General features: G+C 39.0%; 1 protein-coding gene across 2 annotated transcripts in view; it reads left to right on the top strand.

The window, feature by feature from the left end:
- The window catches only part of UTP18 (UTP18 small subunit processome component), a 41,959-nt gene extending 24,530 nt beyond the window's left edge, over nt 1–17,429 (top strand). For both annotated transcript variants that reach the window (XM_082604454.1, XM_082604453.1), the window contains 5 exons: nt 668–791; nt 9,354–9,528; nt 14,561–14,703; nt 16,025–16,063; nt 17,272–17,429. In XM_082604454.1, coding sequence (XP_082460580.1) covers nt 668–791; nt 9,354–9,528; nt 14,561–14,703; nt 16,025–16,049 — 467 coding nt within the window. In that variant the 3' untranslated portion in view covers nt 16,050–16,063; nt 17,272–17,429. The remainder of the gene's footprint in view (nt 1–667; nt 792–9,353; nt 9,529–14,560; nt 14,704–16,024; nt 16,064–17,271) is intronic.
- The last annotated feature ends 341 nt before the right edge of the window (nt 17,430–17,770 follow it).

The raw sequence follows: 17,770 nt of genomic DNA, 5'->3' as shown, positions 1-17,770 counted from the left end.
AAGATTGAGTGTATAGGAGAGAGAGAAGGAGACTGATCTTGGCACTTAGGTGGCCATTTCTATCATGAAAATATTTGTGTTCTCATCAGATTTAATATCCTTTATCTTTCACACATTCTCCCTTCTCTAAACTATTTGTGCTTATTACAATAAATTATCCATACCTCCTTAATTAAACTATAAATTCCTTTTGGTCTGGATCAGTTCATTCTTCATTTCCTCCTCTGTCGTCATCTTCATCATCAGTATGGTATCTAAATCACCTAGCCTTACATGTTAGGTACTCTGATACCTCTTGAAAGATGTTGGAAAACCTTTGCTGGTGGGTTTTTTGTTTTTTTTTCAAATTTTGCGCCAATAATTTATCTGAGTGAAATGTAGAAACTTTTTCTGAAAGTTCAACTCAAGCCAAGAGTTTGTGATTTTCACTCTAAACCTAAAGATACTGTTTATTAATGACTAATGAGGATGTAGTTTTCTATATATGAAAATGTATACAAGAAACATTTTTAGGCCAGTTTTCTAGACCTAGGACAATTATAGTATATAGTAGGTCTTTATTTGTAGTATCTTGTACTATTAAAGAGGGACTAAGAATGGTCAGTTCACTTGCCTTTCAAGTTTAAAACAAAATTAACCAAACCCATTTTTTGGCTGTTTCATTCAGGGGATGGAGACGTTTATGTTTGGGATGTGAACTCTAGGAAGTGCCTTAACAGATTTGTTGATGAAGGCAGTTTATATGGATTAAGCATTGCCACATCTAGGAATGGACAGTATGTGGCTTGTGGGTAAGTAAACGGAGGTTCTGGTAACCTTTAATCACCTTTTGCTAATGAGAAAATATTAAAGAATTGAGGGGCTTCCCTGGTGGCGCAGTGGTTAAGAATCCGCCTGCCAGTGCAGGGGCATGGGTTCAAGCCCTGGTCCGGGAAGATCCACATGCCGTGGAGCAACTAAGCCCGTGTGCCACAACTACTGAGCCTGCACTCTAGAGTCCATGAGCCACAACTACTGAAGTGTGTGCGCCTAGAGCCCCTGCTCCTCAAGAAGAGAAGCCACCGCGAGGAGAAGCCCGCACACCACAACAAAGAGTAGCCCCCGCTTGCTGCAACCAGAGAAAGCCCGTGCACAGCAACGAAGACCCAACGTAGCCAAAAATAAAATTTATAAATTTATAAATAAATTTATAAAAAGAAAGAAAAAAAAAAGAATTGAATATACTGAATGGTGCCTAGTAGTTCTGTTTATAAACTAGTAGTATGAAATTAATAAACCCAGGTCTTACATTTTATTGTCTTAATAATATTTGTTAATATTTGTGTTTAATAATATTAACGGCAGTTTTTCAGCTCTTTAGCAAAGAAAATACTGGACTACCTTATGTTATGGTGTGTTTTCTTATGTTTGAAATATTTGTTTGATTTAAGTCTTAAAGATACTTAAAGCATTTTTGCCTTTAGCTAGCTAGGTGGTATAAACCAAAAACATGTTTTTTGGGGACACTGTTGTTAGTATTATAGAGACTTTGAAAATATTACCTACAACTTGTTATTGTATCATTGCTGAAAAAAATGGTTATTACACTGGGGCAAAGATGGCTTTATTGTCCTACTTGATTTTAAAGATGCAGGGTGGGAGGAGGGGGTATTGGATACTTGCCTGTAATTCTAAACGATTTTACCTACCAAATCACTAATCAGCACCTGTAATTTTAGAACTTCCAGAAGTCAGTCTTTATGACTTTCTTAGACTAAACACAATTGATCCATAAAGAGATTTCAAATTCTCCCTTGGTGGGAGGTCCAGTGGGTCTTGCTGTCACAGCATACTCACCACTTTTTCTTCACTTCACTACCTCCTTCAAAGGTTAAAATTGGGGAAACTGCTTGTAAATATCCCTGTCACCATTTGGAAATTGGTCAGCAGCTACCTTGGGGCCTGGGAAGAGAGGAAAGTGGAACCAGGCTGTGGAGCTTGGAGGCCAGGCTAGGCAGTAGGACAGCCTGAGCCCAGCATTGCTGGGGCACCTGTGCACTACGGCAGCAGTTCATGGTCAGCAGGTCTTCTGAGACTAAAGCTCCTTTAGAATGAAGACTGGTATTTAAATTAATTATAAATAATGTTAAGCAGACCTGCTTTTGCCTTTATGTGGGAAAGAGTAAGTGCACAAACATAACCTTCACTCAAATCTGTGAAGTTAATCTTTTTCTAGTCCTTGCCTCTCTTTTTTGTATCACTTTTTATTAATCCCCTTTGAAGAGCCCAAAGAGGAAAGAATCTAGTATTAGTCGTTTAAACTCATTTGATTTTAATTGCCTTTCAGTGTAATTGAATTCTGATGTGCTTGGTCAAAGACCATTATTAGGTTTTTATTGTTAAACCTGGAAAGAAAGGCCTTAACCCTTGTTAGAGGAATTTCCCGTGTTATCAGACAGGCGGGGAAGAGCTAGTGGTGGAATCAGGGCAGAGGTAGGAGAAACTGAACTCGCTTGACTGGTTGGCTGGCTGCTCCTTCCCTTCCTCCCACCTCCCTCTCTTTCCCCTCTCCATGTACTGGTGTGAAATTTCTCTATCCTGGACTTTGCTGCTGGGAATTAACTCCTCCCTTGATCTCAGAATTCATCTGATAGTGTCTACTAACTCTTCTCAGTGTCCTGGCATAAAATGGATGCTTTTGATTTACCGCTTTGCTCTGATAGGGAAATAGGGAAACTAAGAATGTTGTAAATAGAGAGGTCTTTTAGTTTACAGTATCTTTTTTTATGGCTTTGGTTAATATAAGGATTGCTGCATATTTTTAGAAAGTTTTCACATTAATTTGTACATCAGTGTTAGGACATATTTGGGAAATCATTAGGGACTAACCCTTCCTTATAGGTCGGGGGAGCTGATGCTCTGAAGCGTTCTGTAAGACAACTGAAATCATTGATAAGGAGGGATCTTGAAGCCTGCAGTCTTACTTTTCCAGGTGCAGTGCCCTTCTCGCTCTACTGGGTAGAATCTTAGTTAAGTTGTACCTTTGCTGCATCTTCTGTATATGCAGTACTGTGTTTTGTGACTTCCTATCTAGTCTAGAAGTCAGTCAGTAAAAAAAAAAAAAATATTTGAATGCTGGCTATGTATTACAAAGCACTGTATATTGAAGAATGGGAAGTTGAGACCTGGCGTATTCTCTCCTTTGCATGTGACAGCTCTTTGAATACATAGACTTCAGAAGATAGCTCACTAAATTCAGGTGGCCCCATAAGGTGACTTGGAGAATCCCCTTTATCTTGTTGCTGTTGCTTTATTTTCGCTGCTTTACAGTGAAGAAGTTAGGAGCGTCTTGTGCTGCAGTCATGGAATATCACTGTCTTGGGCTTCTGCCTTGACTGGGGGTGTGCAACCTATAAACAAACCACTTCGGGCTCTTTGTATTTTGAGAACTGTTGGTCAAAGCCATAAAAATACCTGTTTTTATATTTTCTCATCAAAGTTCTTTCAGGTGGTTAGATACTTGTTGACTTTAGTCTTCATTACCTTCTTAAAAATACACAAATTAAGATTGTCTTTTTACTAGTTTCCATCTAAATAGTCTTAAACTGTGCTCTGAATAATAATTACAATAAAAAGATTTATAATATTAATAGCAAATTTTTTCAGCACTTAGTATCTGCCAAGCACTGTTTTTCATATATAGTTGTATATGTGTATTGTGTGTGTGTGTGTGTGTGTGTGTGTGTGTGTATAAAAGCTACGTATGGATGTGTGTATGTAAATATATATATAGATATTTTTTCATATATAATCTAACTTAATTCTCATTTCCTACTCCATGATATTGGTACTATGATCCCTGCTTTACAGGTGGGGAAGCTGAGGCACTGCGAGTTAAGTAACTTGGTTAGGGTCAGACAGTAAGTGGCATACCCAAGCTTACAAATAGTCTGGCTCCAGAGCCTGAGCTTTTAACCTTTAAAATTTTTGTTTGTTTGTTTTCTTTTTAAAAATTTTATTGAAGTACAGTTGATCTACAATGGTGTGTTAATTTCTGCTGTACAGTAAAGTGACTCAGTTATACATATATATTCTTTTTCATATTCTTTTCCATTATGGTTTATCCCAGGATATTGACTATAGCTCCCTTTGCTATGCAGTAGGACCTTGTTGTTTATCCATCCTATATCTAATAGTTTGCCTCTGCTAATCCCACACTCCCACCCCTCCCCACCACCCCCAACCACAGGTCTGTTCTCTATGTCTGTGAGTCTGTTTCTGTTTTGTAGATATGTTCATTTGTGTCGTATTTTAGATTCCACATATATAAGTGATATAATACGGTATTTGTCTTTCTCTTTGTGACTTACTTTACTTAATATGATAATCTCTGGGTCCATCCATGTTGCTGCAAATGGCATTATTTTATTCTTTTTTATGGCTGAGTAATACTTCATTGAATATAAATATATACCACATCCATATCCATTCATCTGTTGACGGACATTTAGGTTGCTTCTGTGTCTTGGTTATTGTACATAGAGCTGCTCAAGGCATAGGAGTGCATGTATCTTTTTGAATTATAGTTTTGTGTGGATTATTTTATTTTATTGAAGTATAGTTGATATGCAATATTATGTAAGTTACAGATGTACAGTATAGTGATTCACAGTTTTAAAGTTTATACTCCATTTATAGTTATTAGAATATCGGCTATATTTCCTGTGTTGTACAATATATCCTTGTAGCTTATTTTATACATAATAGTTTGTGCCTCTTAAACCCCTACCCCTATATTGCCCCTACCCTCTTCCCTCACCCCACTGGTAACCACTAGTTTGTTCTCTATATCTGTGTCTGTTTCTTTTTTGTTACATTTACGAGTTTGTTGTATTTTTTAGATTCCACATATAAGTGTCATACAGTATTTGTCTCTCTGACTTATTTCGCTCAGCTTAATGTCCTGCAAGTCCATCCATGTTGTTGCAGATGGCCACATTTCATGGTTGGTTATGGTTGAGTTCTACTGCCTTTTTAAAGGTACATCTCTGTGTGTTGATGTGTTTAAATATAAAATGGTACAATCACTAGGAGTTTTGCAAATTAAGGAGTCTTACAAGAAATAAAGAACATTTAGTCCAGTTTGTCTTGAGAATGAATCCTTTTGTGCCATGTGTATAATCCCTTTGGAAAATCAGCTTCAAACATTCTGTGCTTCAGCTTTTATATAGCTTTATCTTTTATCTTTTAAAATGTCTAAATATACCTTAGATTGCTATTTTTCCTACTTAAATCTGTGTTTTAAACCCTTAGCTTAAAACTTTGCTTCAGGATTTTTGTGATTTCAGTAATCTACCTGGATTGGGAGAATGTGGAAACTAGTCTTTTGTAACTTAAAGCTAACAAAAAGTTTCTCCTTCTAAGGTATTTTCAGTATTAGTTTATTCTGATGATGATTGTCCCTTTTCTGTTATCTTTCCATTTGTTTGTATATCTGTTTTTAATTTCTTGCTGGTGTCTTAGTCTAATTCTGCACATCCATCACGGTAACTTCTAGCCACATGTGCTATTTAATTTTAAATTAATTAAAATTAAAAAAATCTAGTTCCTTGATGACACTGGCCACATTTTATGTATTCAGTAGCCACATGTGTCTGGTGGCTATCATATTGAGCAGCACAGCTATAGAGTATTTCCATAATCACAGAAAGTTATACTGAGTAGTGCCAGTCTAATCCAGTCATTTTATTGATAAGGAAACTGAGGTCTATGAGTTAGGTAATTTAAGTGTTGTTACTCATCAGACTAGTTATTGGCAGAGCTGGATCTGGCACTCATGTTACCTAGTTTCCAGTTCTGTGTTCCTTCCACACTGCCACCCCCAAGTATTTTTGATTTTATTTTAAAAGAATACTGAATAATTCAGGGCTATAGAAAAGTATGAAATTTGTTATGATTTAGGGCCTGGAATTAATAGTTCTTTAATTTTAGTACTCTCATTGAACATATAAAATGGGTTTCATTTTGCTTCATCTAGATATTGTTCAGGACATGTATGCATTATAATGCAAGGAAAACCTGTTTTATTCAGGGATACGTTTTTGCTTCAGTTTCCTCATTCACAAAAACATTTATTGAGCATTGAGCTGGGGATTGTGGGATAGAACTGTGCATCATCACCTTGTCATAGTTTATGATCTTATGTGAGGACATGCATACATGTATCTCTGTTTACAAGGCGAGACGTCTTAAGGGCTGCAGTTGAGATGCAGTGTTTTAATTTTAAGAATGTCAGGAATGGTGAAGGCTGTTATTGTTGAACGTCTGTCTGGAAAAGGTTTTGGGGCATATTGGCACTTGAGCTGGCCATTTTGAGGGCCAGGTGGGGTTCAGAAAAAGACATTGCAGATAGTGGAAAGGATGAGAAAATTCAGGTGTGTGTTCTGAGAGGAGTCTGGGTGGGATGACTCTTAAGGGGGGGCTAGGCTACAAAGGTAAGCAGTCAGGGGATAACTTGTAGAAAGGTCTTTCATGCTGTGTCAGAGAAGATGGACATTTTATTAAGTGGAAAGAGAAACAGTTAAGGGTTTTTAAGCAGAGGAGAATCATGATGATATTTGAATTTTAGAGTTTGAAGCAGATAATTTGCATGACAGCCTTTAGAAGGGGAATAGAGGTGCAGGTAGATGAGCCTTGAGGTCATTGCAATAATCCAGGCATTAAGTAGTAAGGGTGGGAATGAGAATAGGGAGATAGGTAAACAATGCTTGTAACGTATGCCATAACTGCTTAGAAACTTGGGATGGGAGAGAAGCAGTGACATCAGGCTCCAGGCCAAGACAGCCAGAAGAGTGGAGTTGTCCAAAGAATGAGGGTGGAGGAGGGAGGCGTGCCAGAGTTAGGCGTGTCACGGGGCTGTTCCACAAGCAGTTAGAAGTGAGTGGAATTAAAGACACTGATGGTCCATGGGGGTAAATGAGGTGAGAGAGACACTAGAGAGGTAGGTTGATGTGGTTAATTGCCCTCATTCCTGTTGGGGAAGGTTTTTGTGTACCAGGATACGTCGTGGTTGCTGATCTGCTAATGGATTGGCTTCTTGAGTCAAGAACCTGCTTCTAGTCCAATCAACTGTGGTTGAGGGTGGAAAGCTAACAGTCATGTCTGCTTCTTTAGTTTGGAGTTCGGGGGTGAGCTCCTTTCTCCCTTTGGTCCTGTTCTTCCACTTACGATACCCGGTTTTAGTTGTTGTTGCTCTTTGTTTGTTTCTTTAAGCTTATATCTCCCTTCTCCATCTCACGTCTTACCTACCTCTTCCACAAAGCTTCACTGGAGCAACTTCACCTCATATTGATTTTTCCCTTCTTTGAGGTTCTAGATCACGTAAAGAGCTTAGCTTATGTTCTCCTGTATTTCTGGGTATTTCTTGCAGGCGTATTTTTTCTGGGGTTAAATTCCTTCTGATATTCTGTGTTCCTGTGACAGTTTGCATATTGCTGGTTATATAGATATCATTCAATAAATAACCACTCTCAGTAGCATATTAGAATCAGTTATCAATATATTTTAGCACAAATACCACTGTGTTTCCATATATCAGAATGATTAACTTGTACCATTTTTGTTCCACACATCTAAGCAACATAGGCTATATTTAAGGGTACTCTGATGTTCATGAGGATAAGATTTGATCTAAAATTGATATTTAGAAGAGAGTATATGGATTATAACTTCCCGTCTTTAATTAAGATGGATTTAGGCATAAATTAGTTTTCAGCAAGAAAAGAGATTTAGTATAAGATAAGTGCAGTGAATAGATATTTTGATCCAAGTCAAAAATATAAATAAGGAAAACATAAATTTTATCTTAGGTTGTTGTAACAAAGTACCGTAGACTGGTGGCTTATAATCAACAGAAACTTATGTCTCATATTTCTGGAGACTGGAAGTCTGAAATCAGGTTGCCAGCATGCTTGGGTCCTTGGTGAGGGCCTTCTTCCCAGGTTGCAATAGGCTGGCTTCTTGCTGTGACCCCACAGTGTGAAAAGAGAGAGAGAGAGAGAGCCGCTGGGGTCACTTTTATAAAGTCCCTAATCCCATTCATGACCTAATTACCTCCCAAAGGCTCACCTCCTAATACCATTACATTTCGGATTAAGATTTCAACATAAGAATTTTAGTGGGACACAGACGTTCAGTCCATAACAAAATCATATAAACCCAGGATATATATTGTTTCTCCTGAGTGGTTAATATGGACTATACAGAGTTAGCTGTCCTTAAATTAAGGCGTTCTTAATGTATATGAAATATATATCAGAAACCGTATATGTAAGCAGTTTGAAGACTTTAAAGCACTAAATCTAACATACTATTTGTGTGTTGGCTATAATTTCAAGCTGTGGAATCTTGTATGTGAACTGAATTTGTCTTGTGTATGCGCTGTGCCTGGTTCACTGTAGGCAGTAAGTTTAAGTGAGAATGAGTACAGGAATGAGAGAACACTTAGTGGAACACATGTGTGTCGCCCTTGTTAGTTTGAGGCTTAATTCCTTGCATCTTTCAGGTTGATGTTGCATTTGCTAATTAAGTTTGAATTAAGTATCTATGAATTACAAGTACCTTATTCTTATTCCTTATAAATGATGCCCATAACATTAGGTTGTCTGAACACTGAGGGCAAAAAAGTTTACTGAAAGTTCTTTTCTGTGGATGATTCTGTTAAAGCCATTAAGATCTACTTTTTATGAATATTGGGCATAATTCATTGCTGGTAAATGTTTCAGTAAACTTGGAGTGGATGATCATTTCCATAACTCTTGACTGTAGATATTCCTGGTAGAGCAAAAAATTAATATGCTTGCTGTTACAGCTGTTGTTCAGCACTGTTTTGGAAGTTCTCATAAATAGAATAGAATAAAAAAGGAAAGGAGGAGACCTATTTAGATAGGGGAAGGACAGCTCTCATTCGCATATTAGGATGTTAGGTTGGCCATAAATACCATGAGAGTGCCAGTCTTACTCTCTTTTGTTCACCTTTGCATCCCAGGCACTTAAATAGTGCCTGGCATAGAGTTGAAATTCAGTAAATATTTATTGAAGGAATGAATAATGAAGATTTTATGCTTTGTAGGATTTTCTAGCTAGGCTAGTAATTAAAAAGCTGCCAGAGTTAACGAGAGTGCAGTAAGACTACAGTAGAACTGATAGACTGTGTCTAGCTTTTGCCTTGGGATGAACTCTCCAGCCCATGGTCCCTGTGTAACACAATACGATTCCTGTAAATATCAGTTTGGGGGGTTAAATCTTTATTCACTTAGGTTGTGAAAACTCTTTTGCTTGTTTTTAATCTGTTGTATTCCTTTTTCTCTTTGCAGTTCTAATTGTGGAGTGGTAAACATATACAATCAAGATTCTTGTCTCCAAGAAGCAAACCCAAAGCCAATAAAAGCTGTAATGAACTTGGTTACAGGTGCTACTTCTCTGACCTTCAATCCTACTACAGAAATCTTGGCAATTGCTTCAGAAAAAATGAAAGAAGCAGTCAGATTGGTAATATTTCTTTACCCTTTCCTTTTAGCATTGATAATTTTAAAATTTAAAGTTGAAAACATGGAAAGATAATAGGAAAGTGTTGTATTATTTTGAAAAGAGTAGCCTCTTTTGATGTAGAAATTCCTTATATTGTAGCTTTTGGGTGTTATTATAGAAATGACTAGCAGTAGCCACCAAATTTGTATTATGTCAGTTCTTTTGGGAAAGCTGTGCTGTCCATTCCTAGCGTGTCTTAAGTGGTAGTCTTCATTTTCAGAGGTTTCTTCCAGCATATACATGAAGGAATATGTTTAAAGCAAACACTTCATTCCTCTATAGTGTACTTTTAAAAAAATTAATGTATTCATTCATTTATTTTTGGCTGCATTGGGTCTTCGTTGCCGTGCACAGTCTTTGTCTAGTTGCGGTGCACAGGCTTCTCATTGAGGTGGCGTCTCGTTGTGGAGCACGGACTCTAGGTGCACGGGCTTCAGTAGTTATGGCACACAGGCTCAGTAGTTGTGGCTCGTGAGCTCTAGAGCGCAGCCTCAGACGTTGTGGCGCACGGGCTTAGTTGCTCCACGGCATGTGGGACCTTCCCGGACCAGGGATCGAACCTGTGCCCCCTGCATTGGCAGGCGGATTCTTAACCACTGCGCCACTGGGGAAATCCCTAGTTTTCTTTCTTCATCTACTTTTTTAGGCCTGGTGTCATAATGGAGTGGAGGCAATTCTTAATTTTTGAAAATAAATTGAGCTTGAAAATAAATTGTGTAAAAAGATTGCAATTTAAATAGCTGGATAGTTATTTGTGAAGATAGCTCTGTGCCAGGGGTCCCCAGGACTTCCCCCAGGTTTGGTGAATAGAATAGTAAATAAAAGGACTCACAGGACTCAGAATATAGTCATACTCATGGCTAAGAATAATTACAGGGAAAGGATACAAAGCAAAATCAGTAAAAGGAAAAGGTGCATGGGGTGAAGCCTGGAAGAAACAGGCACAGGCTTCCAAGAGTCCTCTCCTAGTGCAGGTCACATAGGACACATTTAATACAAGTCCTCTCCCAGTGCAAGTCACATAGGACACATTTAATTCCTCCAACAGCAAGTTGTGACAACATGTGTTAAGTGTTTTCTGCCAGAGAAGCTCGTTAGAGACTCAGTGCCCAAGGTTTTTATTGGGGGTTGATCATGTAGGTACCCTTTGCCTAGGAGGTACCCAAAGTAAAGGCTCCCAGAAGAAAGGCAAGTGTTCAGCATAAACCACATTAGACAAATCATTTAGGCACAGTGAGCTGTCCTTATCATTTAGGGAAAGTTTCCCATGTGTGTAGGAACCTGTATGCCAGTCACGTTCCCAGACTCCATCTAAGAGCCAGTTGCAAGTGGGCCTTTCTAAGGATGGCAGCCTCGGGCCAGTGTTGGCTCTCTTCTGCCCAGCCTCAGAGTTCAGCTTAAATGTCACTCCATCTGTGTGCAGTTTCCTACCCTTCAGGCAGAACCAATTTCTTCATTCATTCCACAGTTACTGGCTGTGGGCCAGGTATACAGATGGCATAGAACTGTGAATGGCAGCGTTACACTGTGCTATTGTTAAGTGTACACCATAAGCACTTTACAGAGATTCTTATGTTTATCTTGCTTACTCAGCAAGTAAACCTTGCACACTTCATCAGCTTTGTTTAATGTATAGTTTACAAAGATTTGTAAAAGAATTGTACAGAAATAGTTTGAGCCAAATAACAGTCCTCAGAGGATTGGCTCACCCCAAGTCAGCAGCTAGTAAAAGGCAGTGAACTGTGATGCTAGATTCCATATTCTTTCTAACATTTTAATGGTTTTCTGACTAAATTCCTCAGAGCCCTAGAATGTGTATAGGACTTCAGATGGTAAGTAGGGCAAGTAGGAGACTAAGCTCCTCCCTGTATTATATAGAGCAGCTTCAGTATTACTTGTGGTATGTATTGGCATTTTGCATAAGATTTTCTTTGAGGGAAGAAAGAGTTCTGCTGGAAAAAGTGGTTGGAAAATATAGCATTGTGTTTTATTGCCTCTTGAATGAATCATTTGATAAATGAGAGGATCCTAATTCAAGTCAGCTTTAAAATCTCCGCTCCTGTAATGGTAGTGGTGGACTAGTACATATTAACCTTTTATCATTTTAATGGTAGTAAGCTGTTTTAGAAAACCATGGGATCTATCTCTGTTGACATAATGTATTCTGCCAGATGCCTAGTAGTTAGTTCTGCCTAGTTTGCTTCAGTGATCATGGCAGCATTTGTGGTTTTTTATTGTGGCAAAATCACACAAGGAATTCATTAGTAACAGCCAACTCCCTTTTTTTTTTTTTCAACTACCATTTTTTAAATGGTAGTCAACCATAATATCTAATGGAAAGAAGCCGGGCATAGCTTCAGAATGCCTCAGTGAAACATTGGTAGTGTCATTAAATGCAATCTCTTATAGTGATCCAAAGAGTTCTGTTATTCCAGCACAAAGCAGTGAATATAAATCTAAGCCATTGCACCAGTCAGAGACTCAGAAGTTAAATTGTTGTTACATCTACAATCTTGGATGTGGTAGAAGTTGTGAAACTCCTTATCCATTAAATTAAGGATGAGAGACCTTTTATTTGTTGAATTTTGGTATCTGGACCCTTAAATGTAATACAGAAATTACATTGGAGATAAAGGGAACTTTCTGAATTAAAGAAGTTTTGTTGTTTTTGTGTGTGTGTGTGTGGTACGCGGGCCTCTCACTGTTGTGGCCTCTCCCGTTGTGGAGCACAGGCTCCGGACGTGCAGGCTCAGTGGCCATGGCTCACGAGCGCAGCTGCCCTGCGGGAGGTAGGATCTTCCCAGACCGGGGCACGAACCCGTGTCCCCTGCATCGGCAGGCGGACTCTCAACCACTGTGCCACCAGGGAAGCCCAGAAGTTGGGTTTTTATGGGACTTTTTCTTACTAGTTCAATTACAGCTTTTAATACAGGGGTCATAAAGAGAGGTTAGAGCACAGCTGAGTTCTAACCAGGTGGGGGTCATTGGTCTGAGGGAAGATGTACTAAAAACACTGGGGAATAGTTACAGTTGAGTCTTTTAGGAGGGCATAAACATGTTTTTTGCCCCTGATATCCAAGTCAGTAAGGGGAGATAAAATTTAAAATTAAATTGTCTATAAGTTGGTATTTATCCTCCATCAGGAAGAACACATCAGCTTGTCGTGTGAAGCCATGGCCGCTGTGTACGGTTGTGTAGGTTATTTGTTGCACAAGGCACCACATCTAAAGAGACTCCATTTACATCATAAACTTTGTGTTTGTATTTACTGTAGTATTTCTGATAATTTTGGTAACAGAATTGTTCTGTTTATTTAGCTAGAAAAATACACAGCTACCTTCTGGTAAAAATGAACTTTAAAAAATTGCTTTGTGGGCTTCCCTGGTGGCACAGTGGTTGAGAGTCCGCCTGCCGATGCAGGGGACACGGGTTCGTGCCCCGGTCCGGGAAGATCCCACATGCCGCGGAGCGGCTGGGCCCGTGAGCCATGGCCGCTGAGCCTGCGCGTCCGGAGCCTGTGCTCCACAACGGGAGAGGCCACGGCAGTGAGAGGCCCGCGTACCGCAAAAAAAAAAAAAAAAATTGCTTTGTGTCTTGTGCCCCAACTTTTGTGAACTTCTTAGCTTTAATGGATCAAGACCACTTCTAATGCCTTTGCATTGATGCCAGGCTGTGCAGGCGGAGCCTGCTTCCCAGAGAAGTTGAAAATAATTCAAAATGGCTTGGAGATTCACTGTAAACTTTACTTTCTTGACAAAAAATGGTCAGTAGGCATTTATCGGGGAGGTAGGGCCTAGGGACTGACTGAAACCAGTGTAATAGACAGGTGTATCTAACAGTGGGTTTTACCTGGTACTTGCCTATGAAAATCACCTTGATTGGGTGGTTTAAAGTCTCATCTAAAAGTGTGAAGGATGATAGACTACCATGATTAATAGCTGAATGATAATTCTGTGTGTGAGTATGAAGGTGGTGTATTTCTTGGAAGAGCTAGAGAATGTGTGAAAATGAGTTTGTTAAAATCCTAATCTGCTTAAGGTAACAGCTTCCGTGCTTGGGTTTTATTTATCCACAAATTGGACGAAGACTTGTCTTGCCTAGGACTTGTCTTGCCTACTTGGGGGAAAACAGGCTCTACCTGGGCCTGTTTTCTCCCAAGTAGACTTTCCTGGAGAAAGAGACCTGGCCTTGAGGTGAGCTTTGGCTCTTTCTCAATCAGAACACAGTTTCACTTGATGAACTAGGTTTTCATGGTTTAGCCCTCCTCAAGGAGAGATTGCAAGAGGCAAAGAATATACCACAAAACTGAGAAATAAAAGTGAAAAAAAGGGAGTTACATGATATTGGAAGATTTGTTATGACTTTGTCTTAGATTCAAACTCTTCATAATGTTTGAAGTACCTGTTCCTTGTGATCAAATTTTAGTATCCTTTACTGTGGTTATTAAGTTAGAGCATTAATGGGCTCTACTGTTGACTTTTCACTTTATTCATTCACTTATTCGTTTGACCTTCCCAGGCACCATGCTAGATGCTACATTTTAATGCAGCATCAAGAAAGCACTTCTCTTCCTTCCCTTCCTTCTCAGTTAATAGCACATTGAGAATCAAATTTTAATTTTGGAACACTTTGCTGTATTAAGAGAACTGTACTTGATGTGTGCTACAATCAAAAGGAATTTTTTTTTTTTTTTTTTGAGGTACACGGGCCTCTCACTGTTGTGGCATCTCTGGTTGCAGAGGACAGGCTCGGGACACGCAGGCTCAGCGGCCATGGCTCACAGGCCCAGCCGCTCCGCAGCATGTGGAATCCTCCTGGACCGGGGCACAAACCCCTGTCCCCTGCATCGGCAGGCGGACTCTCAACCACTGCGCCACCAGGGAAGCCCCAAAATGAACTTTTTGTTCCAGCAAAATGACAGAATGAAGACTAAAATTTAAGAAAGATGAGCTCCCAGTTGTTGTAGTTTAAAGCTTTTTATTATTTCCTGCAGGTCCACCTTCCTTCCTGTACAGTATTTTCAAACTTCCCAGTTGTTAAAAAGAAGAATATTTCTCTTGTTCATACTATGGATTTTTCTCCCAGAAGTGGTTATTTTGCCTTGGGGAATGAAAAGGGCAAGGCCCTGATGTATAGGTAGGTATTGTTTATGTTTAGAAGTCAGAAAGAAGTCTCAGCTTCTTTTGAAAATGTGAAGATAAAGTTGTTACATTCTCAAGTCTGTAATTATGTATAATTTATTAGATCTGTAGTTTACTAATTAAGATTTATTAACTGATAAATTATAGAGTGTTTATAGTCGACTCCCATCGTCATATCTGAAAAAAATGTGCATTTTTCTACCAGAAGATTTTTCTAGCAGAAAATTTACTTGGGGAATTTTTGGAGGAGAGGGGGAAGCTGTATTTTGAAAATGTCAAATTGAGGGAAAGTGGCCACTTTAATAATACTGCCACTTTCTTGGTGCCTTATGTGTAGATTGGCCTTTGTTGACTTGACGGTGCTCTATTTATTCCACTAGATTTAAGTGATTTTTTTTAAGAGGTATTTCTTTTCCTGCAGCTGTAAGCTGTAAATAAGGATGTTAACTACAAAGGTACCAAAAGCCTGTGCTCTGTGCAGGTTCTTTTCTGTGCTCAGCCTGCTTGGCTATAAAGCAAGAACAAATAAATCTAATTACACTGTTGCTAGAAGATACAGGTGACAGGGTAGCTCTGGGGGAGAACCTGTGACTTAAAAATAATAGCCACCTTTCCTTGCTCCCGTGTGTTGGCAGTGAACGTTGCATAGAACCCTGTGTTTATGTTTGTATGCTTCAGGGAAGGCCTGCTTTCAAAGAAACTGAAATCTGGGGTGAAGAAGAGGAGGAATACAAATTGGTTTTGAAAAGAGCACGTAGCAAACGATAGTACGGCTTACAGTTTCACTTACTTTGAAAGGAGAGTGGTTGGGTGGTCCCGGGAAGAGGATAATGCCGTCATTGTCATTTCATGTCATTTTTGGAGTGATTCTTTCCGTTTGGATTTTATAAAAGGAAGCAGATTCTTACTGAACTTAGGAATTCTCTTCCAAAGCTTTGGTTTATTATAACTGATTTTTTTCTTTTCTTAAGCCCCAAAGCTTATTAGAGTTTTCACCAGGGCATTGGTCTCTATTGAGACTGTTTCTAGCATGTGGGTTGGACTGACAGCATTTCTGTTGGATGTGGCTGATCAGGTATTTCATAGACCCTGATGTAATGCTTTGGAGCAAGCTGATGGCTTTTATCTAAAATCTGAGGTATTAGCATTAGGATACTTCAGAATGTCAGCTTGAGGAGTAACCTAGCTGCCTAGTGAGAGTGATTGTGATTACATTTCCGCACCTGAAGTCTTCCTTAATGTCATTCTGTGATCTGATTGACGGTATCCTGGGTAATCACAAAATTGTTTTGATGATTTGTCTTTTACTTTTTCAGGTTGCATCATTACTCAGACTTTTAAAGAGATTATTTGAAGTAAGAAAATCTTTCACTTTTTTTTCATCCTACAAAGTTTTAAGGTTACACCCATTGCTGTCAATTGGCAGAGGGACCATATTAACTGATGTTTGTTTCTTTGCCTCTGGGTTGCTCTGCCTTCAGTTAAGGGAGTGGGATGGATATAGATCAGGAAGAGCCTAGCTGGACTTGAACCTTCCTTGGGAATTTTTTATCCCAAATCACAACAGTCTGGCTCTGTTCTTCTGAGGGCAGATCTTTAATATTGTGTCCCTAATGGTCATCAAAATTATAATGACTGAATATTTAATCCACAAAGGAGAAGAGACTTAACTGAGAGAGATAAGTATCTCCAGATATAATTAGAGCTTCCGTAAGCTGAAACCCTTTTATTTTGTGTGTTTCTTGAGAGATTATAAGTGGCTTGCCTTGTAGCTAGTTAATGGTTGGTCATTAGTTTTGCTGCCACATATAGTATATATATTTGGCATATGCGTATATGTACACATATACGCCATATATGTATTTCTTTTTCTTCCAGTTTCATTGAGATATAATTGGCATACAGCACCGTATAAGTTTCAGGTGTACAGCATAATGGTTTGACTCACATACGTCATGAAATGATTACCACAATAAGTTTAGTGAATATCCTTCATCTCGTATAGATAAAAATTAAAGAAATAGAGAAAAACTTCTTTCTGTGTGGTGAGAAGTCCTAGGTTTTACTCTCTTAACCACTTTCCTGTATAACACACTGCAGTGTTCGTTATATTTATCATGTTGTACATCCCATCCTTAGTACTTATTTATCTTATAACTGGACGTTTGTACCTTTTGACTTCCAGGTACAAGATTTGTGCCTTCCTCCAATTGCTGCTTTTGGTATTTAAAACAGTCGGACTTGCTTCTTATCCCATGGCTTTGTTTTTCACCTGAGATATGGTGGTGGTTCTGAGGTGGAGCTGCAACCGGCTGTTCATCACAGTTGACTAATTTGGTCTTCTCTGAGATTCATAAATGTTGAGGAGAGACTCTGGGAGTGCATGTAGACTTAATTAGGGGAAAGAATTTTTGAAGGTGGCGGAATTTTGAGCAAAACATTAGCCAGGAGGGGAAAGCAGTCCAGCTGCCTTGCCTTCCAAGACGGCAGTGCCAGTGCATGTTGTTTGTTGGTCACCAGTGACTGTAAATCAAGTACATATTTTCTTCTGTTCTTTCCTCAGATCCAGTTGAGCCACAAGAGAAACCCATCCTGATAAATCTTCTCAGGAACTTTCCAGAATGAGTGATAGTATGAGGATAATGATATATTGAGCCAGCTGTGCTTATTTAAGTTACCAGAAATGTTTTAATAAAAACCCATAGTAACTTTTGTTTGAAACTAAGTGTATGTGGTTCTTCCCTCTCCACCTACACACACGCTAATTTGGGTGCCTTTCTTTTAAGACCCAACATGAGAGATTGGAAACACCTGTCTGTAGCCCAAAATAATACAGGTAGTCAGTCTCCTGTTTCACAGTTAACCCTGATTAGTATTTCCCCCTTTCCCAGCATAGATCTCTCTTGTGTTTCTGGGTATCAGCTAACAGAGGTTCTGATGAGCCATGGAGGTCAGTCCACATTTATGAGAACCTTGGAATCTAATGGTATAAATTTTGAACCTTCAGGTTTTCCTAGAAAAGGTAGTTGTGGAAGTGAAAAGACTTTTCTGGACTTAGTACT

The sequence above is a fragment of the Mesoplodon mirus genome, assembly GCF_964341445.2.
Source record: "Mesoplodon mirus genome assembly, chromosome: 18".
NCBI lineage: Eukaryota > Metazoa > Chordata > Mammalia > Artiodactyla > Ziphiidae > Mesoplodon > Mesoplodon mirus.
Note: the sequence above shows the minus strand (reverse complement) of the source record. Positions and strands in the feature narration are given on the sequence as shown.